Source organism: Dromaius novaehollandiae, chromosome 1, assembly GCF_036370855.1.
Source record: "Dromaius novaehollandiae isolate bDroNov1 chromosome 1, bDroNov1.hap1, whole genome shotgun sequence".
NCBI classification, from domain to species: domain Eukaryota; kingdom Metazoa; phylum Chordata; class Aves; order Casuariiformes; family Dromaiidae; genus Dromaius; species Dromaius novaehollandiae.
This window is the reverse complement of record NC_088098.1, coordinates 13,612,154-13,639,989: the sequence shown is the minus strand read 5'-3', so window position 1 is coordinate 13,639,989 and position 27,836 is coordinate 13,612,154. Positions and strand designations below refer to the sequence as shown.

Below are 27,836 nucleotides of genomic sequence, written 5' to 3'. Positions count from 1 at the left end.
AAGTTTGAAAGCGTTCCTGGCCGTGCGCTAAGCCTCCCTTGCCCCCTGCTACGAAACGCTGCTCGTGTGATCATCTTTGATTCAGCCGAACTGCTAAAACGCCTGGGGTTGAGACTCCTCTGCTGGAGCCCCATGGCTTATCCTTCCTGCCTGTGGAAATACTTGCACAGATCAAAGTCCGTGCCTGTCATTTTAAAACCAGGCTACAGACCTAATGTTTTGTTTGTTCTTTTTAATTAGTTTTAGAACGGCTTGGCAAGGCTTCAGCTCTTCCAGGGTATTTCAATAGTGGATGTATTAAGGGTAGTTTGTAAAAGAAAGCAACAGATCAGACACCAATATATAGTCGCTTAACCCTCACTTTGGAAGCTACCTGGGTAGTACAAACACTTCTGAATTCAGCTCTTCCAGGCAGTTCGGTGTCTAGGAAATCCGACCTGCTGCTTAAAGATCATGTTCTGTTTTTTCCATGTGTTGTTTTGCTTTTTCTTCAGACAGCTGTGTAGTTGGCCTGTTCTTTGCTTTATTTACCCTCCTCCACTCTTTGACAGCTACAGAGTTTATCACTGATGATTTTATGCTTTCTTTCCCATTGCTGATAATGTTAAGTAACATAAAGCTGAAAATCAGTGTCCAAAGAACTTGGAAAATAACCTACTTGAGGATGATTCTGTACTTAAAGTTATATTTTTAGACCTATTAGTTTTTAATTCCCTTGATGTATGCCCTGCTTATGTTATAATTTGGGGAGAGGGTAGGTTCTTAACCAAATGCTATACAGTATCAAGTCAAGGTGCTGTATGGAAGCAAAAGGCACGCAGACGCGTTATATTTGATTAATCTGCTCGTCAGGCGTTCTGATAGCCTGCGGTCTGCCGATGACAGTGTGCGGTTGCTCAAGTCCTTCGCTCTTGGAACAACTGGAATAACTCTGGTTTCCTTCCAGTCCTCCAGAACCTCCTTTCTGAGCCCAGGAGAGAGGTTTGGGAACCAGGATTAGTGCAGAGACGCTCTGAGCCGACTCGTCCAGCTTTCCTGCATGGGAACTACTTGGAGCTGCTGATTAACAAGCATCGAGCATTGGTACCTGCTTAGCTGTGGTACCTGACCTCTCCTTCGATGCTGTTGGCAAGAAAATATCTTATGAACATGGCTATATCATTAGTTCTTTTCAGTAGAAGAGGGGTGTATATTGAACACCTCCGGTTTCCTGGAACTCCTGTGGGCATTCCCGTTAATAATGGGGTGATACAAAGTCACAATGCTTTTTGTTTTAGCATACATGAAAAGTCCCTTTTATAGTCCTTAGCTGTTGTACATCTATTTCTTTTTGAATGATTTTGCTTAATCAATTTTCTGCAGTTCTCAGGCTCTTACTTACTCTCAACGTGTTCTTCTGGTTTCATACTGATGGGATTTCTTTTACCACATCTAAAGGGCAGTCTTAACTCTCCCAGGCTTTTTGACATTCTTAGTAATGATGTGTTTGCTTATCTCTGTTGGCATTACTAACCAAAAAAAGTGGAAGATGGAAAGTAATTATACGAAGTGGAGCTATTTGATATTAAAATTTCATAGGTGCACGTAGGATCCCCCCTTACTGAGGCACCTAACTTCTCATACACTATCATAACTGTGAACATATATATGCATTGAAGAACATTCACCTGAGAGAAACTACACACACTAAATGAGGGTTATTTTTATTAAAATATTTTAAATAGCAATTTATTAAACTGCTGCAAACTACCCTGTGACCATAGTTTACAATTGTGCTTTTATTAATTTAGCTATGTTGAGCCTTGTGTAACATATGACTTGGGCTTTTTCTTCATGGTTGTTTTTAATGTTGGAAAGGTTACTTGGTTAAAATTTTAAAATGCATATAAGCCACACAAATGCATTTTAAAACATCAAAACATACGGTTACTAAGTGTCAAAATAACCCATATATTAGACTACCCTTTAAATGTTTCTTTTGCCAGTGGTGAGGTGTCTTGATTAGTTGTTTCTCACTGAAAACAAATCAGATAGGGGAAAAGGAGAAGAGAGAGGAGAAAAACCAAACAACCTGCCTTTAAGTTATTTGTGGGGAAGATAAAATCATGGTGAGGTATTATTTTCTTCAATATACCTGACGTTCTGGAAACTCCCTCACGATTCTCATAGCAGATCATTGGTTATGGCTGAAAAAAGAAGTTCCAAGTAAGCTGGAAATAAATATTTCAGATGTTCCAAAACAAAACGTTTAACTTCCAAAGAACAAGGTACACAGGACTCCTTTTCTCTTATCTCCTAATGCAAAACTGGGAAACCCCTTACAAATGAAAATAGCATGTGAAGGACATATGCTGCTTCTGTGTATAGTTGTGATGACGGAGACAGCAGGATGGCCTGTTGGATTCAGAGATGAGGGTATTAGGGTGATGTCCTGTTAGGGAAGAAAATGTTGAAAGTAGTTTTCTGTGTGTCTCTGCTTTGTGTTGCCATGAATGAAATTTTCGACAGTTGAGTAACAGACTGAGGCGCTTGGCCTTGAACATCAAGATAATGAGAGTTCTGCGGTACAGTTAGGCGGAGCATTGTGGGAACGGCAATTTCATTGTTGTCCCAAATGCTCCTTTGTTTAGAGCATCACGGTTCACTGCCTGCATCCAAATCCCCTGCTACTCATCGGGGCTGGGCTTTGGCCTCCGAGGCTCCTACTGTACTGAGCCGCTGCTCAGCTGGATCAAAACACTGAGACCACTTCTCATCTGGAGTTTTAAAGTTTATTTTTATAATTCAAGTTGAATATATTTTGCTTTGTGCTATCTTTCACGTTCTCTTTAGCTAAGCATAGTAGAGGTAGTTGTATTTTCCAATACAGTAATTAAAAAAACATTGTTTAGGTAGATAGGGCCACCCACACTCAAGAGGTCAGCACACTGATGTGTGCACTGTAAGAAACATTATTATTTTGAGTGCCTTGTATTAATAATTTATCACAATCTAGATGATACAATAAAGTATATTAACTCTAACAAGACTTGGCAATCATGTAAGTTTACTTTAAAATGCAACCATATTTTGCAAAATAACTGAATTTTAATCTAGTTAAAGTGTCTTAACAAGAGTTAATTACTGTGGAACTTGACTACGTTCATTTTTGATCAGTCTGTTTAAATATATATATATATATATATAAAAACTTTTGAATTTCTACCTATTCTGTAGATTAAAAAGTACATTTATTTCAAGGCTTTCTGTGCAAGCTGTGTGACATCACAATATCTTTTCCAAGATTCGTTAAGAAAAAGGTGACTTCCCTGATTTAGCTGTTTTTTGTTCTCAGTTACTTTTTAAAATATTTTATGGCTTCTTTTCTAGTATTCACACTAATTGGCCATTATTCTTCTTTCCAAGAAAGCTTCTGTGACCACCTCGAACATTAAGGGGCATGATTTTGATTGAGGTCTGCCTATTTGCCAGTGTTATCATTTTTACCACTGTATTGGATTACGCAGAAGATGTGAGAGCGAGATTTCCCTGTGAAAACTTCAGATCCTGGAAAACGCAAAATGCAGGCTCTCACCAGTTTTCCTGCAATGTCTGTGTGCAGAGCAAGGCTCATGCAGTTCATCTCAGAGGGCTGGTGGGGATCAGGACAGGCCCTTTCTTCCCTCTTTTGCCTCTTATTCCGAGTCTGAACATCAAGCCTGTAACAGCTACGTGGAGAAAATGAAACAGGAGCTTAGCGGGAAACGGGCTGGACTCTCCTAAAGAAAACAATAATGTTTGCCATTGAAGGGGAGAACCCGATCTGCTTTCTCCTGTATTCCTGAGACCTTTTTTTATCTTCCTCTCCTTCTGCTGCCAGTTAGTTGTCTTATTTGCAAGTAAGTGTCCTTTTCCAACTGCTTGAAGTTAAATTGTTCAAAAGTAAGTGCTAGAACCTTCTCTTTCCCTAAAAATTTGGGAATTGGGAGCTGCAGCCCTTCGGTGTCCTCCTCTATGGAAAGCAGTTTAGGGAAAAAAAAACAGACTAGAAGTGAGCAGGATGTCTGTTTGTGCCTGAAAGCATGTCTGGCTTTTCGACCCCGAGTTCCTGCTGATAAAAGACATGATTGCACCCTCCCTCCCCACATAGCCACCTTGCCTCGCTTGCTCTCTTCCTCTGGATAAATAGTTTAATATCTGGACGGACTGAAATTGCCTGTGAAACCACGTCCGTGTGGAATTACAGTGCCTGGTAGTGTGTGCCCAGTAAAAACTGCAACTTTGCATTAAGAAATAGCTTGGCTTGGGCATCTGAATACAGGCATGCCGTCTTCATGAGTGACCTTTTTCTTTACTGCTGTCCTTGGAAACACGTGAGGGCAAGGTAAGGCAACCGGTTCCCATGCTGAAGTGCATGTAAGTGCATAGGGATGCAAATAAAGACCAGACTGCAAAATCTGTCCCTAAGGGGACATGTCCTGAAAGTTGCTGTGGCTGCTCCAGCCTTCAGTTCCCTCTGCGTAATGACAGTCTGGGGAAAGGATCAAGGGGCATGGAGAACAGAACGAAAAAAATAATGCCAGGCATACATATGGTTAAGGTAGAGGAAGACTCTTCTTCTTAAAAATAAATAGAGTGGGAGATATTCCTATGTAAAGGAATTTAACACATTATGCAGAAGTGTGTTTTGTTCTTACACCTCTAGGTTTCTCATCAGTTTTTAACAGAGAATGGCAAGAAGGTGGTTTTTTTAGAAAGGTCTGTACCAAGAGGTTTATTACAAATAAGACAGAGTGCAAATTGCAGACACAATGTCGTAATCTAATCTGGTTTAATCTTTGCATCTATAGTAATATTTTCTTCCTGCTAAATACATACAGAGATAAAGCTTAAGTTTTTGAAAGGCAGTGCTTTGTGACCATATCTTACCCCAAATCAGTGATAGATTGTCTTACATATGTATATACACAATTTGTGTGTATATATATGTCTTACATATATTACCTATCGCAGAACTCACCAATAACTGGAAATGTCTGTGTGCTTCTTTTCTCTCTTGTGTAGATTTGTGCTTGGCATGGTCCTGTGTGATAGACATACCCTGAGAAGGTCTCTAAAGCTTTACCTTAACAGGTCAGGTGCAGAGGGAGATGACCGCTTATCAGGGTATTGTACACTTGAACCAATGGTTTGGTGACTTGCATAGCTTGGAGATAGTTGTAATATCATCAAAAGAGTAAAATATAAGAAATTAGCCATAGGATCCCATAGAGCAAAAACTGTTGTTAGGTGGCTGTTGCAGGGTAAAAGCATGCATGTTTTCTTTCTTGTTCTGCTCCACTGCATCTAAACCATCCAAAAAGCACTTTTTCTCAGCATTTCCTCAGAAGCCTTTGGGTGAGGTGGTGCCACGTTGGCAGAGCAGCGGCAGTGGGGAGGCCCCTGCCACGGCCCAGTGCATCCCTGCGCAGCGCGCCCGAGCCCCTTTTCCTGACCCCGTGCTGGGGGCTTCACGCAGGCGCCTGCCGAAGGTGGTGTAGCACGTGCTGTCGACAGCGAATTGACGCTAATCCGTGAGCTGCAAAATCCTGAGTTAGCATCTTCTCTTTCCAAAGCCACAAAGTGGACTTCAAAATGGAACGTTTTGTAAATGAAGAATATTTTACTGTGACTTCTGGTTCCTTGCTTATCAATGGTATGCTGGTACGAAAAGAAAAAAAAAAACATTGCCGTAACTTGTGGTAAGTTTTAAAGCATTGATAGTACTTCTGAGGTTTGTGCTGCTCCTGGTCTCGTTGCTGGAACATAAATGGAGAGCTATCTAGTGTAAACAAAATGTAAGCTTTTTGACTGAGAGTTTTTAATCCTCAGCAAATACATGAGGAAGAGAGCACAGACATTAAAGACTTGGTTGTGGCTTCTGTCTATGCACAATTCCTGTGCATAGTCAACACTGGTAGAAGTTGCATGGGAGTGTAAGATCCAGTAACCATTCAGACTGAGTATCTTGAGAACGTGCTCGTAATTTCTAGAATCCACAGACTAATTCATTTCTCCAACAGAGGTGCCCCAAATATCACTAATCCTCCTCCATATTGTTTCTTTTTTCTATTATTCCTTCTCATTTAAATGTGAAAAAGAAAAAACATACCCGAATCCCAAATCATCCATCCCTGCAGGGTGTCCTGTTTTGTTTTGTGAGATCAGGAAGGGCGAGGAACGGACGAAAGCGGCACATCTTTGCTCAGGTTGGCGCTGTGCTTCGGAGCTTGCCTGATTTGGGGCTGGCGAAGGTGCCAGGGGCCGCACGGGCAGTGCAGTGCGTCAGCAGGCATGGCCGAAGCAGCTCAGCAGAGCAGAGATCTCAGCTTTTTCTCATTGTGCTTCTGTGAAATGTGGTGCCATGCTGTTTTAGCTCTGTTGGTAGCGGGGGAAAGATTAACAGGTAGGACTGGGTTCTGCCCAACTCTTGCCTGTTTGGCCAGGAGGTTTCCATCACTGTCCTCTTCCCTGGAGATGCTGATGGTCATGGCCCCAGGGCAGTCAGGGAGCAGATGCCATCACTGAGGACCCCGCTGGGAGGAAGAGCAGGGAAGGAGTCACCAGGATCTTCCCACTGGTGAGGAATTGTGAATGGGATCTCCTTCTGAGCAGCCAGTTTGGGTTGTGCACTTCGGACTGGAATTTGACCATCGAAAACTTTCACATGCTTTGGGGCCAGCAGATGCCACCCACAGCTTGAGAAACTAAGAAAATAAAAAGCTTCCAATGTTCATTATTTTGGAGCATCTCATGATTAAGGATCTCATGATCTTCCTCCAGGCCCATTATTTTTGGAACTCCGATTTGTGAGTTCTCCGGAATTCCCAGAGGGACTTCACAGAAAACGTCACAGAGACGGCAGCAGAGTGATATTAAAGGAGAATGATGATATATAGCTGTAAGAACATTAGCAGTTCTGCACTGTCTCTTCCCACCACCTGAGAGTTTAATGCTTATGCCCACAAGAAAAATTAAATCAAATCTAGAGGTAAAACAGTGATTTCCTGAGTATCTTAGTACAGGATCATTTGCTATCTATCACCTCAAAGAGCTTCTTGACAAGTGAAATATATGTATATATAAAATACATTTGTTTGTATGTATGTATGTATGTATGTGTGTGTGTGTATATATATATATATATCTCCACTCATAGTGTAAGAGGAATTGTTTGGAATTGTTTTTGTTGTTATTTTGCGTAGTGTTTTAAATGGGGTTACTGAATAACAAGATATTTAACAATATCTTGTTAAATCTGGAACAGTTAGCTACTTAAATTACAAAGGACAGCTGTCCTTATGAGTCAGTGCGATTTAGTCCTAAATAGTGGGGGACAGTGGGGTGGGGAGTGTGTGTGGTGTGTGTCTGTGTGTCTGTATGTCTCTGTGTATTATTTTACTTACCCTTTTCTCAAAATCCACCTTTGTAGAGCAGGAAACAGCAAAGAGAGGAGAAATCAAGGGGAAGGAGAGACCCCAAATTGAGCATTAAGCTGAATGTAAGAAGGTTGCAGCTGATTTTAATTTTCGTAGATCCCAGCACTAAAACATAAATTAATAAGTAAAAGGAAAGATCAAAGTATATTTTCTAATTTGAATGTGAGGTATCAGGATAATGGAGATTCAAATCCCTCCCAAAATGAAGAATGTCAATGTCAGTATTAAGTCTAACGACTATATCTGCTGTGGCCTCTCGGAAACGTCAGTAGGAGTTTGGCTATTGATTTCTAAGGGACCAATATTTTACCTCTGTTCTTCAAATAGCACCTTCTAAGTTGTCTGTATAAAATGATATATGAATATACTCTTCCTTAATTTTATGACAGTCACCAGTAGGCTGATGACTACTATATTCTATTTGTTCTAATGTCTTTGTTAAAAATTACTGGTTACTTTTTCTGGGTAGGAGCTCTCCAACGTCTCTCGTAAAATAAAGAGAGGGTTGTTTTTTTTTTTTTATGTTTCATTGGTAAATGGAATATGCTGGGAAATAAGGCTAAATTCTCCCATTTGATTCCAGGCACTCATGTACCACGGAGTCATGAAAGTCACGGATTTCCCCTTACGGGCGAGATCCAATATTTATTTTCATTACGCAGCTTGCACCAGGGCATTTTAGGCGTACGACGAATCCCTTTTCCTTCAGTAAGTTCCTGAGCAGTTGGTGGAGAGAGGCGGGTGTCCGCAGCAGCGGTGATCCCGTTCACGGGAGTCAGGCAGTGCGCTCGCCCGGGAGGCAGCTGAAGCCAGGTCGCAACAGCGTACTTAGAGCTGTGTTTACGTGACAGCTACACCCTCCTAAGACCATTGCTTCACCCTCACCCCTGGGTGCCTGCTGCTGCCTCCCCCGTGCCGGCCGGGCTATTCGGTCGCTCGGGGAAGGACCTCGGCAGAAGAGTGCTAACCCCACGATAAGGAAGCAAATGGCGCACTGCAGTATTAGCTCCACAAATCACTGCCGGCTCCGATAGATGCTGGTTCATGGGAGGGGGAAAAATGTGCAGTGAGCTGGGGAAAGGTGGGACTATGGTAAATCCCACCACCAGCAGCTTAAACTATGGGCACCCCTAAGCTGAGCGCGCTGCATCCCACCCTGGTTATCCCTTGCCCCGAGAGAGATTTCCAGGCTAACTCAGCAACTAGTTTGTACGTGCAACGAGATCGTAAATTAAAGCCCCGTGGAGCGGGACGAAGAGGACAAACTCTTGTTGCCTCTCACGTTCTCCGTTCTTTTTGGGGACGCAGTTTTATGCTTCCCTGCTAACACCCACAGTCAGTGCTGAGCAGGTACGGACAAGGCAAGAGCAGCAAGAGCAGCAGCGCGTGCCGTAGCCGGCGTGGGTAACTGGACACCGGTGCGCTGTTCGCGCGGGCTATCAATGTTTAACTCGGGGGCCTGCAGAGCATTGATGGCATCCGCATCTTTTTTTAGCATGTCGGGCGCAGAAGGCCTCGGCTCTGGCTCGAGCGGTTCTGCTGCGGGGTTATCTCCCCTTCGAGAGTGCCTATCGCTTTGGGTCTCTGCCAGCCGATACAGGCATCGAGGGGTGGGTGGCCTTTACGTTAGTGCAGGAGATTTTAAAACGAGATATTTAGCAGATTTGGGGGGAGGATTTTTTTTTGCTTTTTTCCTTTGATGATTTTAACAACCTTATTACTATTTACTGCATTGATCGCTTCAGCACTGCTCCTCATTGCAGGTTATTAGCATTCTAGTTACCAGAGGAAGAGGAGGATTGATTTTCCCATAATGTGTAACATATCAAACAAATTTTTAATGATAGTTGGTTCTTTATTAGAGCAATGGGGATTCTTCAAGAATTTACTTGCCCTATTTCTTGTTGTATCTGCTTTCCACTTTGAAATACCTCGTTTTAGGCTGGTTGCTTGAATCAGCTTCCCAAAGTTTCCATTCTGATGAAGCAGCTACAGACATGGAAAACAGGATTAATATGTATCTAGAGCAAATGACAGGGGGAAGGAAAGGAGAGAAGAATTGATTCAAATTAAACAATTACAGATACTGAGTGAAAAATTAATATGTGTCCAGGGACAGTGGAAAATAAGAAACAAGAACATCATTGCAGGTCTGCTGCTTCATGTTAATGTATATTTAACGTGGTATTTCAATTGAAAATAATCAGAGAATAGTACAAGTTTTTGAGGACAAATCCTTGAATGGGAATATTATAAAAACATACTACAGTAAACTGAAGTGTAGAGTAATTCTGTATTTATTTCAATGCCTTGTTGTTTTTAGCAAGCTTTCCAATATTATACATTGTCTATCATTGTAAGGTCAAGCAAGGCACCAACAAACCCGTGGCAGTATTTCTGCAGTGTTTGGCTCATTAGTGCAAGCGGGTGTGCTGTTTGATACTCAAATGATGTTCAGCTCACAACGTTTGCAATTAGGGGATTATTCTTTCACTTTTAAAATAACTTCTTTCTTTTTTAATTCTTTTCACTTTTTATCATCATTTATTCTTTGTTTAAACTCTTTCACCACTTCATTTGGAATGCGTTAGAGGAAAACTAAATTAAACGATTTTCTAGCCAATTTTTTCTTTGCCTATTCTTGTAATGTTATGCCTGATATCATGCCTTTCATAAAATTAATATTAGAAATTTTATGAATAACATCTTTCTAAAGTTAATCTTAAAACTGTAGAAGGGTATATTAAATTCAAGTAGGAAGAAGGGTCAAAAGCAAGTATCATCACATTGTGATCTCAAGGGCTTTAAAACCAGGAAACACTACGTAAAGGGCTGTATAAACGCTAGGCTTTCATATCTGTAAGAGTCATCTATATTAATTGTGAGAATATAAGATTAGCTACCGTCCTGTAATAGTAAAGCATTTACTGGCTTGGTCCAGTAGCTTTTCAAAGCCCAAGAATCTGCCCAGCAGATAACAGGCAGACACAGTGCAGTGTTATCTGACAGTGCATGCTTTAGAGTTAGCAGTTGGAGGGACTAAGCTTTATGTTTCCTACTTGGATTTCACAGAATTGTGATATAAAGGAAGTGTTTTAATTGATTCCTAAAATACTGGCCAGTGTGAAAGATGAAATTATGTTAGCAAAGAAAACGCTGCGATGGGCAGAGAGGAGTGTGATGGGTCCCAGAGGGGCCGTGCTGGAGGGGTGAGCTGCAGGCACCGTCCTGGCCGTTTGTTGCAGCTATCTCACGTGGCTCTTATCGTTGAGCCCATTTCAGCTCCAAGTCCAGAGCAGCTTGCCCTCGGGGCTGTACTATTTTTTCCCGCTGGACTGGGGGACGTCCCCTGCACCAGTGCAGATTCCTCTGCCGTCTCAGCCCCCTGACCTTCAGCTGCAAGCAGACACACAATCTCTTCATTTTTCATCCTGACTGCTGGTGTTGTGGCTGTTGGCGATGCCCTTCCTTTCCAGTTCCTAAAGTAGCTGTTCCCTTAGGGGCTTCCGACTTGAGGTTCAGTCTGTCAGCCTGCAACCAGCTCTTCCTTCCAGTGCTAGTACGTGTGGGCTTAAATTCAGCTTTTGATAGTGCTTTTCGGGCTGTGACTCCCAACTCGTGTAGGGCAGTGCTGTGAGACGATGGTGTGTCCAGGATGATGTGGCTGCCCTTGGAAATGACACATTGAAGAGCCACACAAAGGCTTATTGCATTGCCAAGATGGAGGAGGTGCTCCTGACCGGAGCAGTACTTGCAATATTTGCTCAGGTGGCCACTTAAAGCCAACAATGTGGTGTTTCTAAACAATTGCAGGTACAGTTTTTCCTTTTGGAAAAATGGTAAATAAGGATTTATCAAGTTTCTTCATAGACCTTTGTGCCTTGAAACATAATGACAACTTGGAGTTCTTGCAGAGAGTTCAAAAAAGATATTTTAATGTATTTTGGTTAATATACATAAAATATGAAAATTCAACATCAAAGGATGTGCTTCAAATTCAGTTCTCATTTACATGCGTAATGAGAATTCAGAATAATTTCAGTAACTGGGACATCAGTTATGCTACAGTTCAGTGAATATAGGACAAAGGATCATATTTAGGATTGAATTACAGCCTTTTAAAACTACTGCCATAATGAAAAGTGGTAATAAACATAATTCAGTATACTTTCAATATACTTACACTTTCAATAAATTTTCTCTTAAATAGTTTTATGCATGTAAACAAATGGTCTATATCTTCTTGCTGTATCATAGAATTAATACAAAACCATCAATCACTTCAAACTTAGGCTTTTATATTATGCCTCTGTATTGCCATGGCATTTCCACAGCATGTTAGAATGACAAGAATCTCTCCTTTTAGCTTGGGTCTTGTCTTTTTTTCCTTGTGTATTCAGGTCTGTGCTTTATTTGCTTTTGCCAAATATATCATTCAGTTTTCAGAAAGCCTTGAAGATTACATTCCACTCTGAGCTGGAGATGTATTTCACAGAATATTGCACTACTTGTTTAAAAGGGACAAACCTGTGTTTAGTCCTTTGTGTAGGAACTGTGTTTTTTCAATTTTTGGAGAGTTCTGCTGCACAAGATTTGTGCAGTTACTGGGTTGAGGGGGATTGACTCTGGTTATGCAGTGGACCGTTGATTCTCTAATGCATTTGAGGTGCATGTGTGCTTTTCCTTGGCATAGTCAATACATTGAGAAATTTTTGTGTCTTGGTGATTTATAAAATTTCTTGCAGAAGAAACATCATAGAGCATTTTAATCTACCTGAATTCCTCTTCAAAGTATTAAGGATGGTGTATTTACATAATCTTGCCTAACCTGATACTCACAGTCAATGAAGGGAAACAGGAAGGTACTTATCAGGTGGTTTTCACAGCATTTCATCTTAATATGATAAAATGAGAATCTAAGAACATCAGTCCTGAATCAGAAAAGCTCTAAGCTTAAAGTCAGACTTTGAGCTATATGGTTTATTACTGTAGCGTTTTTGGCTTGCCGGCTTGGTCCAGTAGTTTTGCAAAGCCCAAGAGTGAGCAGCTGGCTCCCCGCACCGCTCGGCCATCCCAGCTTTGACGTGGGAACCCGTGGGAGCAGGGCTGCGGGGGCGGCTGGTGGAGCAGAGCTTTCCGTTTTCATTTGCCTTCATTTGTGAGTCACCGCCCATAGTTCCTGCTGCTTTTACTTTCCTTTTGCAATGCATTTGCATGATTTTAGCTGTGTTTGAATTAATGTAATTGTATAATCTTGTAGCAAGTAGTCATGCAAATACTAGATGGTTGGAAATGCGTTCCTTCACCTCGTTGTGTCAAGCAGTTTTGCTCTACGTTTGGTTGTCAGACATTGTTACTGGGTAAAAATCAGCTGTATAAGCCACCTTCAATTTCTTTGAACAGTTTAATATGCAGGAACTGGACACCCAGTAAAGCATCACAATTACAGTTACCTTAGAAAAACACATTCCAAAACGTAAATGTTAACTAGTTAGCTCACATAGAGGGCTAACTTTCTGTATAATGATTAATTCAGCAATTGCTTTTGTCCTGGCCACAGCAGATTTTTTTTAAATTGGGTATCCTCTGCACAAACCACAAGATCACAAATTATTTTTTAAAATAATGATCCACTGTCAAATTCTGGGCAAACACAGGAATTATTACAACAAACGTACCAGGAGAGACCCCTCATTTTTCAGAACCTATATTTATTGCATCTTAATACAGACTTCTGAATAGAATAAAGGTGGAGCACGTGGAGAAAAGCAACTTCAGTGAGCGATACACAAAATCCTTAACTACTGAATGAAGTTACTGTGCACTTCTCTGAAAGATTCGCTAAATGACTGTCACCTGCAGGATGCAGAGGAAAAGATGAAGCAATATATGTGTCATCTGCATTCTGCTCATTCGTTCTTTAAAAGCTTTTGGACTGTTGCATTCGGAGCTCGGCCATGCCCTGCCTGCGTGACATGGGCAATAAAGCCAAATTCCACTGAAGGTGAAGTGCAGACACTTATCTGTTTACCCAATTTCCGACTCACAGTGAAATATTGGAACAATTTACACATATTTGGTTGACAGGGAGTGTACCAGTTTTTAACTGGTGGTGTTACCTCCTCCCCTACAGATCTATCCAGCTTTATATTTATCACCAGTTCTGAGAGCAGCCAAGGAAGCCAAAACCCGGAGCCAACATTGCTAAATATTTGAAAGAGGATCACTCAGCAAATGATATCCTGGGCCACATTCAGAGTTGAGACTTGAAAGGCAGCGCAGCATCCTTATTCCCCTCCAATTACAGATCCGTCCCTTGATTACAGAAGGAGTCGGGGCAGAAGTTTGAAAACAGCTTAACTTTGAGCAGAAACAGTTATCTAGCCCACACCGTCTCTGGCAACCTGCTGCTCAGGCTGAAATATCTCATTCCCTGGTGTTTGCTTCTCCCCCTCCAGGAGAGCACTGCGAAGTGAACGCTCGCTCCGGCCGCTGCGCTCCCGGGGTGTGTAAAAACGGGGGAACCTGCGTTAACCTGCTCATAGGAGGATTCAAATGCGAGTGTCCTCCCGGAGAATACGAAAGACCCTACTGCGAGATGACCACCAGGAGCTTCCCCCCGCAGTCGTTCATCACCTTCAAGGGGCTACGGCAGCGCTTCCACTTCACGGTCTCCCTCATGTAAGTCCCTCCTTTTCCCTGCTTATCCTGGCGCGGAAGGATTCGAGCTTAGGTCTGTGTCTGATCGCTTCTCCATTTGGGTTCGGGGTGTATTTATTAAATATCGTAACCCACTGAATTAACCACATAGACGTAGCTCCTAGGAGATTTCTGCCATGGACTCTGATCATGTTACCTGAAGGCATTTAACTGCCGCCCGGCTGCTGAGGCTGTTGACGTGCTGACTGTGCTTCTTTTCCTAGAAACTTTCGCTAAAACCTTCTTTTACTAAAAAAGTCACTTTTTTAACAAGGAGTTTATTCATCTCCTCTGCTGTGGAGATTAGTATTTTGATACATAGAGTCCTTCCGTGGTGGGGTGTTGTGAAACCCTGTAGGCGGTTGGGAGAGGAGGCTCATTTCGACGGTCGCGGGCTAGGAGGGAGCACGGGCGCCAGCAGCATCTGCACAACGGCCGTGTGTTAGAGGCAGGCGCTCACTGGGGAGGTCACTGGAGCAGCGTGTCCCACCGAGGGTCCCATCCCAGGCCTGCAAGGGAACGCTGCCCGTTTTTGCCACTGCGCTGCCCTTGAGGGAAGGGAGCTGGCAAGGCCGGGCTGCCATGGTCCTTATGACCTGTCTCTGCTCCGGCGTGCCTGTAACTGGGATTGTGTGACACCGGGAAAGGAGTGGAGAGAGGGGGCCATGCGTAAAGTCAGTGGGAGCTGCGTTAGCTTTATGGCCGAGCTTTTTGTGCTGGGCAGTGGTTTCCCATCTGGGCCTTCCCAGGCAGCAGAGTGGTGTCTGGCCACAACTGCTGGGCAAGTCTCAGCAGCAATTGGCTGGACAGGCATGAGGAACGGTTGGATGGGCTTACCCGGACGAGTTTGCCCACCTCTGAAGTAGGTAAGGCTTTTTTGCAGTTGCGTCTGTGGCCTCCTGACTTTCAGAGTAGCTTCAGGCCATTCCGGTTCTTGCTGCTTATTTGAGTACACCCTTCCCTTCTTCTGCGTCCCAGCTTGTGAGAGGATCTGACCGTGTACGGCCTTGACACCCCGTGCTCAGCAGGTGCTCCCGGCTGGGCTCCTGGCCGTGCTTCGCGTCCAGACGTGGGGCTGGATACAGCCCCACTGCCCTGCTCCTCACTGCCACTCCTCCCAGCCTTCCCACCCGGCTCCTGGTCCTGGTCCCATCCTGCTGCCGGCCACGTCCCTGGCCTGCCCCAACAGACCCTCTGCCCCACTTGAGGGCTCTCAGGGAGGTCGGGATGGGCAGTGGTGCTGCAAAGGTGACAGCCATGTTGCATGGGCCCTGCAGTGAAAATCTCTTCTCTGAGAAGACTTAACTTTTGTTGGTCCTGCTGCTTAAGGCAGCACTTGTCTGCAGTAGAACAAGCACTCTAGAAGTACACACAAATTCTCCCTGAAGAGGATGCAGATCAGTAGCTTTCCTTGGTTTATCTGGTCAAGATTGACCTTTGGCTCTCCCTCACAGTTGACTCTGAGTAAACAGCACAAAATGTGTTAGCCCTGACTCCAAAGGGCAAACTTCGGGATTTGTGGACAGGTAAAAGAACAGTAGAGACAATGGACACATCTGTGTGTCCCTCTGGAGAAAGGCAGGACTGACAAAACCAACCACGCTTCCTGCCTAGCTAGCACTCAGCAGTTACTTGGTGCTTTGCATCTCTCTGGGGCCAGGCAGCTTCCTTCCATTTTATTCTTCATCTGCCTTAATCCTGACGTTGAAATTTTATGGCATCTTAAAATTTTGGTTAAATCAGAAAATGTAGATACAGTTTGCAAGTGAGCCGAGGGAGGGAACAGTTGTGCCTGCAAAGACTGTTTTAGAGCATCAGATCTAAATACACGGAAAAGCTGAGAAGCAAAAGGCTCTGTTGGGCTTGTCAGATCTGCATTAAGTGCAAACAAAGGAGTGTTCTAGGCCAGCTGCCAGCATAAATTACCTATACTGCCCTTGGATTGTCCCAGCAGCCACGTGGTATCATTTTTCAGGCTTTCAGGAAGAGATCTTTGATGTGTAGGGTACTTCAAGTTAAAGTGACTCAAATTCTCCTTGTAAGCATTCCTGAGAAATAGCAAAATACCGTACCATGGTGCTTATACCATGATTTCTTCACAATCTTTATAACCTGGATGGCCTATTTCTTGCATTCTTTCGGTGTGATTATAAAAAGTCTAGGTCATCAGGGGACTCATCCCAAAATGTCTGGGATAATGATGTATTTAGCTTTTCACATCTCAAATTTAGTTTTTTATATGTATTATTTCTTTGGCTTTTATTATCCTTCAACACAGGTAGAAAACATTACGTGAGGATGAGCAAGAGCTCACAGTTTGACTGGACAAAGGATTTGCCATTATGTATTTTTGCAAATTGGGAACATCCCTTAAATCCCAGGGTGTCTAGCTCCTGTTAGCCTCAAGCTCCCCTTGCAGGAGAAAGCACAGGATGTTTGTATCGTCCATTCTCATAACTAAAATGGGATTTAAAAAATAGCCCATATATTCATTATGGGTTTTGCAGACTATTGAACATTTCCAGTACCGAAATGGTTTGGGGCATATAGATGTTACATACAATGTATTGCTGCCCAACACTTTTGCTGTATGCTACACCATACTCTTATTATTTAGGATACTGACTTCTGCTCCCAACTTTATACATTTTCCTGGTTTCCTGGCTTCCTCCCAGCAGCTGCTCTTCAATTTTCACTCCAAAAGACACTGTCAGTGGAGATGTTTTCTAATTATTTATTCAAAATTTCCAGCCTCGAGGAAAGCATGCCTTTTATTTTCTATGTCCTGAGTTTAAAAAGGCCCCTTCTACTAAAAAACAGAGCTTTTTTTTCACCCACCAGTGATAATCAGGCAAGTCCAAAAGCAATGGGACTGAACTAACAATATGATACAAAAGATGCATTTGGCTGGTGGCAAAGAATGAAACTGAACACACACAGAGTAAACAGGTATAAAAAATAGAAAAAATACTCTGCCTTCTTTTAATTAAAATCATGGTAGAGGATTGTAACTGAATCAGAAAAATATTTTCAAACAGAACTAATGTTCCTGTTGCTGCTGCTCAAACTAAGTGTTTCTCTCCACTAAAGAAACAGATTATTCATATATATCTCATTTCTTTCTGTCATGTATATTCTGGACAGATTTCACCAAAAAAGTTTTGATGATGTCATTGCCCACAGAAAAATGCAGTTTTCCAAAATGTTTTATAAGAAATTTATTGCTCTAGATGACGTGTAGGACAGTGAAAGTTGGAAAGTAAATTAATATTTTTATCATATTGAAATATTGAAATATGTCAACTGTAGTGTCTTAATTTAATTTGACTTTTACCTCTTTAAATATTATTTTATATTATGTTTAAATATATTTAGTAATAAAGATATGTTTCAAAAACCTAATTTAAAGTAATCAAAATGGTCATATAACATTTTGATTGACTGTACTGGATATCTTTTGGAATTTCTATTTTATGGGAAATTTCAAAATTTTGTTTTTTGAACCAGAACAATTTACTCTCCTCCTTCAAAAATAATAACATTTCTATGGAACAGAAGTTCTCATTTCTGTATAGCTCAGATTCGGGCCCCTGGTTCTGAAGGGTCTCTACTATATGTGATTCACAACATATGTGTGTCTCATAATCAACTTTTGTAAAAAAATGTTCTTTGGCTTTGATTTTTTTTATTTCAAATACCAGACCATGACGTTTTTGTTATACTGCATAGGGTCCTGCTTGTAGATGTGACCTGAGACACACAGGAATCATGTCTTCACTCATGGCAGGGAGTTTTACATTAGCCATGTTCAGCATTTGAGTCATTTGTAGAAGTGGGTTAACTTAAATCAGGCTAGTTCCTGAAGTTCAAGAGACAAAATGAAGCTACACTACCATTTGGAAACATATGAGATTCCCATGGTTTTGCTCTTCTTCTCTCTTTATATAATATTAATATTTGTAAAAATGTTTATGCAAAGCGTATTAAAGTTTTGCATTCCTAAGCAGAGGAGACGTGTATGTGAATCCCAGAAGATTTTAAGATTCAATTAAAAATTCTAAAAGACACAGACCATGCAGAAATTTTCAAAGGAAGTTCTGTGCAGATGAAAAGCAGGCTTTTCTAGAAACGGCGTTGCCTGTTTTTCTGTGGGAAAGGTGTGATGCCTCCCATATTAGAACCGCGAGAAAAATAAAAACAGAAAATACCCACTGGAGCTGATATAGTGGAATCATTAAAGTGTTTATTTTCCTTCCTCCAGCTGCCTTAACTGTTGATTGATGAGCCCTGATTATCTGCACAACATTATTAAAGTAACTCTTATCTTTCTTTTCCCCTTCCCTCCCCAACAGTTCTTTCTAATCTGTTTATGACTCTCTCTGTAGCATAAAGCATTTAGACAGTAAGCGGGCAGCAAGTACTGCCCCTTTGATGTGAAATACTTGCTAGCTTTTGGACTGTTTGCAAAGTGTAGTAGCTGCTACCGTTTGAACGGTCTCAGGTACTCACTCTGAAGCGTGTATGTGTACAGTTTTATCTTTTTTAGGGTCAGTATCCACAGCAGAGCTCTGCAAACAAGCAGAGTAGTTTCTGCAGTTTCTATCTTGCTTGTCTCCATAGATCATGAGATAATGTTTATCCTGCTATTTACTTTATTTTATAATTTTGTGCCTAAAGAAAGATGTAAGGCTTGCATTTCTGGTAATTCTAATGCCAGCTTTCCTCAAGGTGACTCAGCTGTCAATCTGTACTCTGTAAGCCCTTAAACATGAAATGATTCCTCGTCTCCATGCCCTAGGTTTGCAACCCGAGAGAGGAACGCCCTCCTCCTCTACAACGGGCGTTTTAATGAGAAGCATGACTTTATCGCTTTGGAGATCATTGAAGAGCAGATACAGCTAACGTTCTCTGCAGGTGAGGTGATGCCCGAGTCTCACGTTTCTGCTTTCAGTGACAAGATCCGCTCAGTGCATTTGGAAATGTACTTAATGATTTTATATAGCTATTTGCTGCCTTGTTAACTGAGTAACTGATTGACATTGTACAGTTAACAACTGGTGCTGAGAGTTGCAAAATACTCCAGACTGTAGCAGTTTGTAGTGGTAACAGTCACTACTGTAGGTAGGAGCTTGTCAACATACCGTTTATAAAACCTTAAGTTTATGACTACTCTAAAAGATTGGCACTAGTCTGAAAGTTGGCCTCCTAGCCAATGTTTGCTTAAAGGGACTTCCTTTAATCATGCTGTGATTCATTTTGTGTATTTATTCTTTTTTACACTACGCCATCAGGAAAACTAGGTACATAAATGTTATCCAAAAATCATACATGAGCCAAAGGAAAAAGTAGCAAGCAAATGAAAACTGCCTGCCACTCTGTTCATTTCTGATAAATAATACCATCACTGGAGCCTGTGGATGCATATTAAAGCACCTCCCACTGGAAGAAGTGATGGAACACAAAGAACTTAGGAGAACCAAACTGACTGTTTTTTGGGCTTCAGTGCTTGCTTTCGTTCTGTATGAGGACAAAGCCAGCACCTTCTGATATGTACTACTTTCTGCAATAGGAGAGGCACGTAAAGCTGTCAGCACGTAGCTTCACAGCATGCCCGAGACCTTCACCAGCAGGCATCGATGGCTGGGCTTTCGTGTAGGTTAGGAGAGACCTCTCCAATGGGCACATAACTCAGGAAAAGAACATTGTTATTTCTGTCTTCCAAATTCAAGGTGGACCTACGGGCCGTGAGCAATTCCAGATGATTTTTGTTGAAAGTGAGACATTGCAAACCATAAAACAATAGACGTGGAGGCCTAGCCCACGCCGAGGTTGCACACTCACCACCAGCGACGGTCGTGGCCATGAGACCCTGCTGTGAATCCTAAGTGACCCCACGGATTTACCCCACGTGCTGAAGTGCATATCTGTGTCCTTGGAGATACTCCAGTTTCACTTCTTTATTACTTATAAGATGTCCAAATGGGATGTTAAGGCAGGCTCTTGAATGGATCAGTGCAATGAAATAACATGCTACAGCTGGAGAGATTTGCTTTATTCTGTAGCTGTCCTCCGCCTGTCTAAACTTGAATCAAATTGCTAGGAAGGCACCCTGAGGATGAAGGAGAATCAATTCCACTTGCACTTATGTGCATTTAGTTGTGGAGAAACTCCTTTAAAATACATGAAACTAAATTTAGATTTGGACTACTGCACCTGAGAGCAGGTCTGGTCCTGTATGTTACAAACGGTATTTTATTTGGAAGAAGATTGCTTTATGTTTTATGGTTTTAAGTAGCATGTAACGAACAGTACAAGTTTTGGACATTTGATCTGAGTATTTTACCTGTCACAACAGTTTTTTTGCAGCAAGCAAAGCAAAATGATTGGAGACCAGTGATCTTACTTCTGCAGAAGCTTCCTAGCTCAATAAAAAAAATAATTTTTACCACATTTTTTTATCAGCAAATGAGGCCCATTTCAAAGCAAGATGTCGACCATGTGCTAAACTAAAATCTGTATTATTTAAATAACAGAAGTAAATGAGATGGAAGTTAAAGGAGAGTGAAGGACGCAGGGTAAAGTACTGGTTGCAAATAAAGAGGAGAAAGTACATTTTAAGTTCAACAATAATGTGAACTTTATTAGCTTATGGGAGGGAATTATTTTTCCTGTGGTTTATTATGTCGAATTTTCCAACCATTTCTCCTCTTTTTCCTCGGTAACAGGAACTTTTGTCCAGAATTAAAAAAAAAGAAAGGAGAGAGAGAGAAAGGAAAAAAAGAGAAAACCTAGCAATCTGTTCTCTGTGCCTGGCCTTTGTGTGCTGTTGACCAAATATTTATTTTGTTGTTACATCAGAACAGATATGCCTAGCTGCGAAGCTGGTTGTGCTGACTCAGGTTAATTTAAAAGCCTCTGCTTTAAAATTGCAGTATAAAGAACGCTCTTTAAAACTGAAGTACTGAAAGGCTGCCAATAGTTTCATTAATCACAGGTAAAAATTTGCTGAGAAAATTGTTTCCGTCCACATGCTCTATACCTGCGGCTGTCCAGTCAGGAGTACTGTCCCGTTTCAGTTCCTCCCTTCGACTAGAAGCAGCTTCCTCTCCCTAACCAAATATCCCCACATAATGCTCTTCAGAGCAAGAAAACCTCCAAGTGCTGCTTTTGACAGAGAAGCAGCAAAATCCTTGTAGACATTTTCCTCAGCTGGCCACTTCAGCAATAGCCGTACCTACCACCCATGCATCTGCTATTGCTCTCTCCAGAAGCATGACAGAAAATAACATAATTTACTGAAACATGCCAGAAGCTATTTTTATATCTGTGCTCCGAAGCAATTCAGTGAAATTGAGGATACTCTCTGCCTCACGGGACGAAATTCCAAATTCCCCCTGGGGGAAGGGAGAAAGCAGCACCCCGAGGGTCCCTCTGCGTTTCGGTGTTGTGCAAAGCAGAGCACGCTTTGTACTGCTGACTGATTTCTCCCTCCGTGCGCTCTCTGCCCTTCCAGGGGAGACGACCACGACGGTGGCACCATTCGTTCCTGGGGGGGTCAGTGACGGGCAGTGGCACTCCGTCCAGGTGCAGTACTACAATAAGGTAAGGCTGCTTGTGTTGGCAGTGCTTGTATTGTTTGTAAAGTAATAGAGGCGATGAGTCATCTAGCTGTGCCCTGGTGTGTGCAGGTGACCAGAATGTTGTTTATTGAACCAGGCGCACAGCTGCAGGTCTGCACGAATGGTACCCATCCTGCTGAGTCAAAAAATCCTACTGAAGGCTTTTGAGTTTTGTCTCAAGAATGCAAAATCAGACCTAGTATGTCCTTTTCAGAAGCAGCGGTATTCCAGAAAATCCCATCATAGATACTTGAAACGCTTTCAGTTCTTAGTTCCTCGAGCTTTGCTCAAGTGTCAGTGTATCTGAGGCTGCCGTTTTGCTGTTTTGGATCTTTCTGAAGAACTGTGCAATGTGGGAGTTTTCAGTGTAGTAACTACAAACCACTAACAGAGATTTTACTGGAACAAAATTGTTCTGTTTAACTGCCTTTTCTTGTGTAAAACGATCAAACTATAGTTAGTGCAAGCTTCTCTGATTTGGAAAATTAGGTTACAAGATATTTGACACTTCTCAGTCGTCATGGGCTTTCCTATTAATAATCGTCTGCTGTGTAAAAAGATGTAAAAGAGAAGTGCAAAAATCCCTACGCTCAGTTGCCCTCACTGCGGGATCCCCAGTCGCCGGCTGCGCTCCTGGTGGGCCCTCAGGAGTGAGTCCCATTTGACTAGGTGGGGGCTTTGTGCAAAGCAGCCGTTCCTGTGCAGAAATGAAATGTAGGCTTTTAGGGTGTACTGTATCAGTGTACAGTGTCACTGTTTGCAGATAGATTTCAGAGCTCTTCTGTTTACAACAGAAATTAAAGAATTCGCCTGGTTACTGAGAAGCGTTGCTTTTAAGTCTGACATGATAGCATTATGAAGGACTAAATGAGGAAATAGAGGAGTATTGTTGGCTGTAAAAAGGAAAGAGGATACTAATGTAGGAAGCTGAATGGAAGACGAAGGATTAATATGATCAACAAGTTCTTTTTTTCCCAGTGCTGCATCTTTTCATCACAGTTTGTGTGGTGGTTTGAATGAGCGGATTAACAGTTTCATCGGACTCCTAGAAAGGGTCTTCTCACCTAAGGATATTATATTGAGGAAATAAAAAATCTTCCTTGTTTTTATACTTCTACCGAATATACTTTTAGCTCTCTATTGTGTGAAGCACAGAGAAGAATAAAACCTGGTGTATCTCTGCGTGCATCCAAGGACGCAACAAGGGTCTTTCTTACATGCTATAACATGGTATTTTTTCCGTATTCTATGTATTTTTTTAGTGAATTGCTTTATTAGAATAAGTGGCCCTTGCTGAGATGACCGAGAGAGACTCGATGTCGCTCAGGCTGAGCCGTGCTGCTCGGTGGGCGAGGAGGCCCGGGGAGGCGGTGGGACCGGCCTCTGGCGCAGCCCGCTGAAGCGCTGCCAAGCAGATAAGGGCCCGAGGCAGCTCCGGGACACTCTTTAAAAGGCAAAGAGCTCTGACACGCGAGTTAAAAATAAACCTCTGGCTCATTTTCAGGGTTTGCTGCTGTTTAAATAGATTGATAGGTGAATTGTGTTAGTGTGCCGAATGATGTTTTCCTACCATTAAAAGCGTCAGCCCTGCCACCATTTTCTTCTCTGGAGGGGAAGGAGCCAGTCGCCGTGGCAGGAGGAAACTCTCAGAAGGGAGGGAGAGCGGAGAGGCCTCTGCCTCTCGGGCCAGTTTTGTGCCAGCAAACGCCGCTGATATTGAATGCCTTTGCACTTGTGTGGAACAGCAGAGTGATGGGCAATGTGGTCACTCTGTGGAAAGCAGCACTTTTCCCTTTTCCGTCCATGTTGGAGACTGGGGTCATCACGTTTCAGTCTCAGGATTTATTCCAGAAAGGTTGGGTTTGGGCTGGCAGGAGGGAGCTCACACACTGCTCACAAGCTAGAAGCATGTGGAAACATTCGGTAAATAACACAAGTAGCAAGGACTAGTACATCCATATTTAGAAAACTCTCGGGGTTTTCCAGCATGTCTGAGAAGAGCATGTGTTGCAGCAGCTCTCAGGGCAGGGAAAGCTGCAGGTGGTGCTGCTGGGCAGGGGTATCCGAAGCCCAGGGAGCCCTGCCGTGCCTGCCCGCCGGGCACTGCCCTCCACGCCTCGGAGCAGGCTTAGGCCTTCGCTTCTGCTGACATCTGTTTGCAAAGCGGTTCCTTGGCTACTTCGTGTTTCAACAAAGTTGAAAGAAAAATCCCTGTGGAGCGGTTGCAAAGACAGAGATAATTTAGGGATTTGGATTATGCCGAGAGTTCTGCCAAGCTAAATGGGATGTTATGTCTAAACTTGATGTAACTAAGACGTTGGAATAACAGAGTACCCAAAACTCATGATTTTTTGCTTAAATTATACACAGATTGCAGGTTGGCAGGGACAGGACAGGGGTAACACCATGCTGTGCACTCGTATGACTTTGCATGTACTTCATCCTGCTATTGTTTCCAAAATCCTACCACACAACTCCAGATCCCGATCTCAGCACAGCTTCTGCCTCCTCTCTCCACCGCGACACGCGCACAGCCTCCCCGAGCCCTCGGCATCACCGCTGCACGCATGGCTGCCCCGACCCTCCTTCTCAGCATGTCCCCCTCCCGCCACTTCCCATCTCCTTCTTGCTTCCTCAGGCTCACGCATCCAATCCCCAGATTTGACCCCCTTCACAGCGTCCCCCCGCTTCCCCCTCGGCCACCACTTGCTCTCACGTTTTGCCAAAATGTCTCTTTTCTGACTGCTCTGCCACTGTGGCCACCCCTTTGCTTCAGTTCGGGTATTTGCCTGGAGGGCTTCTAGGTTTTGTCCCTTTTCAAACTTCTTTTCTTCCCAGTTTTGCCTATGGGACATGTGTAGCTGATGGAAACATGAAGGTTCTGTTTTATTCATTTATCTATGTCTTGCCATTAAAAAGCCCTTGAAGAGGTGTATGTATCTGCTCTTCCTTATCACTCGTGGAGTTTCATCTCCTTCCATCTGCCTTTTGCTTCATTAGCAGGTCTTCCTTATTTAATAAATATTACCACCTTTGCCAGTCTCTTCATATTTCACTTCCATGCCTTTTTGCATCCAGTAACCATTTTGGACTTTTCTTACTTCCACAAAGCCACATTCCTCATACTCCAACAGCTCACTGCTGCCTGCCTGGGCCTCCTGCTACCTGAGCCCCGTCCTCTTTGCACCCACTGTTCCCGTCCTCACGGGAGGCTGCAGGCTCCTTCGAGCTGGACCCTTTCGTCCCTGGAGAATGTGAGGCATGGTGCAGTGCACTTCCAAATAAATAGCAATTCCCAAATTTCCTGTTGTGCTTTCAGCAAGAGTTAACAGTCGGATACCCTGTTAGCCTCATCCTTCTTTCACAGTTGCTTTTTTGTTAAACATTTTTAAAGTATTGTTTTTAAAACTAAACTGGAAGCTGTTCACGTTATTTCTCTCTTTCTGTATTTGTACAGCATCTAGCAAAAAAAGGGGGTTAGTCCTCTTTGGAGCTTTTGGATACTGCTGTAATTCAAATAAGTAATATTAGATTTCATCACAGTTCAGATCAATTTTTCATCGTTAGTTTTTGAGGATAATGACTGACAGACTTTCATACATAATCAAGATGACTTCAGTCTAAAGTGAATTTTTGTAGATGAGTTTTCACACTTTTGAAAGCTGTGCTTGAAATCAGAGTTGATAATAGTTAGACATGGCAGAGTTTGGGCAGTTTTTGGCATCTGCAGCTCTGTCGATGGCATTTTGCTAAGCATCACTGACATCTGCATTCCAGGAGTGTCCGACGTGGACGTGTGGGGACTCTGCTAGGAAACATCTACAGCAGCTAATTCCATAACACCAGCCTGTTCAGATATGTGCTAGAGATGCTGGCAATCTCAGAGCTTGGCGCCTTGAAGTAAGGTTGCTGCAAAGTCAGTTTGGGAATAATAATAATAATAAATATGAAGTAAGAGTAGAAGTGACTCCTGAGGATTATTTTCTGTATTCAGCTTAGAAGTGATGCACTGGGTGACATTGCAAGTATCTTTAGTTGTTGTCAAAGAATGTTGTTTTATAATTAACTCCTCACCAGATTAGCTGCCCTTAGGAAGAAGCATTTAAAACCATTGGCAGGAGGTCGGTCCCCAGCCAGCTTTCCGTGTCACGCTTGCGTGGGCGCAGCTCTGAATGCCGTACTCGCCTCCATGTGCCGAGCCAGCTCTGTCATCTGCAATGGTTTTACCCAGCCCTATCCAGGCTTCCCCGTGATCCAGCATGTCGGCTTGTGATTTGGGACTGGGTGCCGGTGTCTACCAAGTGCGCTCCCCTCCAGCGGCGGGGGACGCTGCGCTCGGAGTTGGCGTCCCTTCGCTCGACCCTGTGCAGGTACAGGAGATGAGCTGTGCTCAAATATCACCATGATATTTGTTGGCTCCTCTGTTCCCTAAGCCATGCACTCTGCAATTCCTCTTCCAACACCAGCCGCTCACCGTGGTGTTTGCAGAGGAGCAGCAAAGCAGTTCTCTGCTGGATAAAGTACGTGGTGCTTTCTCACAAATGCTATCACATACAGGTGCCGTGAAACGCTGCCATAACGAAGCAGGCCGTATCAGAAGAGGAAAGGAAGCAGTGTTGTTTCGTTGAATCTGTACCGATGAAAATGGATGCTTCCTCCCCTGGTAGCAGTTGACACACTTGGTTTCAGCAGAGGTGCCTAAGGGAAGCAAATAGATGTCTTAGCAAGGCAGCGTTGGCTCTGCATTGAGTTTCTTGAGGGGAGAACACCAAGGGGGAAGAACTAGAAGCTATTAGAGAGCAAAAGTGCACTAGGAATGTTTTATGGCCATTCTCTAGTTTCAGTTATATATTAAAAGTATTGTCAGCTACACAGTAGCAAGGTATCGGTTTACCTGTTAGCAGAGTTTCTTACAGTTACAGATGTTTGCTGACAGCTGGGGGAAGGCAGGGAGGAAAGCTCTTCACTGCTTCTGTTAGCTAAAAAATGTTATCTTCTGGGATCCTGATCCCGCAACCATTAAAATCAATGAGAGGTATTAAATTAAAGGTGACCTACATGACCTGCTCTCTGAAGAGGTATATATATTTATAAGACACATTTTGGGGTGGGTTTTTTTGGAAGGAGGGCTGAGAGAAGGAGGAGAATTTCAGCCTAGCAAATACAACATTGGTGTAGAAGTAGCAGCCTGCTGCTGATTCACGGAGGAGTTGGAGTGAGAGGCAGCAGCGATAGGAGCTGCCCTCTTCGCTCTGCTCCTGTGCTTCCTTTCCCCATGATGGGACCACGGTCGGCCTGTGGCAGGGGTTTGGTCCTCGTTCACTCCTTTGGCTCTGCTGAGCCTGCCAGCCTTGGTGACAGTGAACAGATTTAGTCATGCTGATATTTGTCTGTTTGGAATGAGACCAAAACCACCAGGATGTTTGATGGTCACAGTGCTCAGTACCAATAATATCCCATAAAATATCTGGCATTTGTTGCATGTACAGGATCATACATGTTTGCAGGCAGTGCTTGGTGTGGGACATTCTAGAGACCCTGGTAATGGGTCATGGTTTTTCTTAAGTGAAAACTTTACTCTCCCAAATTTCTGGTAGAGATGCAATTTTGTTCAGAATTTAAGATATATCATCAAGTTTATATTAAAGTTTTACCTGACTCATTACCGCAGGGCAGAATTCGTCATTTGGCACAAGATAAAAGTGTTTTACGTATGGACATGTTCCTTTAATTATAGAGGGTACGTACATGTATATTTATATACTGTGTACCTCATATGTTACTTATACATATATGACATCAAAGTTGCTTGAGGATGTTACTGCTCTACAGACAGAACCTCTTTCTGCATCTGTTTAGGGGAGGGTAATTTTACCTAAAAGGACTGAAAACCTGAAAAGAGCAGTGAGAAACATGATATGAGTGTCTGATGTATATTACAGTAATTCACTGGAGGTTGGGATGAACAAATCTTTAAATGATCCACAGAATGACTCACAAAAGTAATGATTGTAAGATCGAGCATTGTGTGTGCGTGAGATCTTCTTCCACAAGTCAAGAG

At 42.9% G+C, this 27,836-nt stretch overlaps 1 protein-coding gene across 7 annotated transcripts in view; it reads left to right on the top strand.

Annotated features, from left to right (window-relative positions):
- Positions 1 to 27,836, top strand: part of CELSR1 (cadherin EGF LAG seven-pass G-type receptor 1) — a 181,436-nt gene that overhangs the window by 85,069 nt on the left and 68,531 nt on the right. For all 7 annotated transcript variants that reach the window (XM_064506072.1, XM_064506068.1, XM_064506092.1 and 4 more), the window contains exons 3-5: positions 13,916 to 14,138; positions 18,955 to 19,070; positions 21,670 to 21,758. In XM_064506072.1, coding sequence (XP_064362142.1) covers positions 13,916 to 14,138; positions 18,955 to 19,070; positions 21,670 to 21,758 — 428 coding nt within the window. The remainder of the gene's footprint in view (positions 1 to 13,915; positions 14,139 to 18,954; positions 19,071 to 21,669; positions 21,759 to 27,836) is intronic.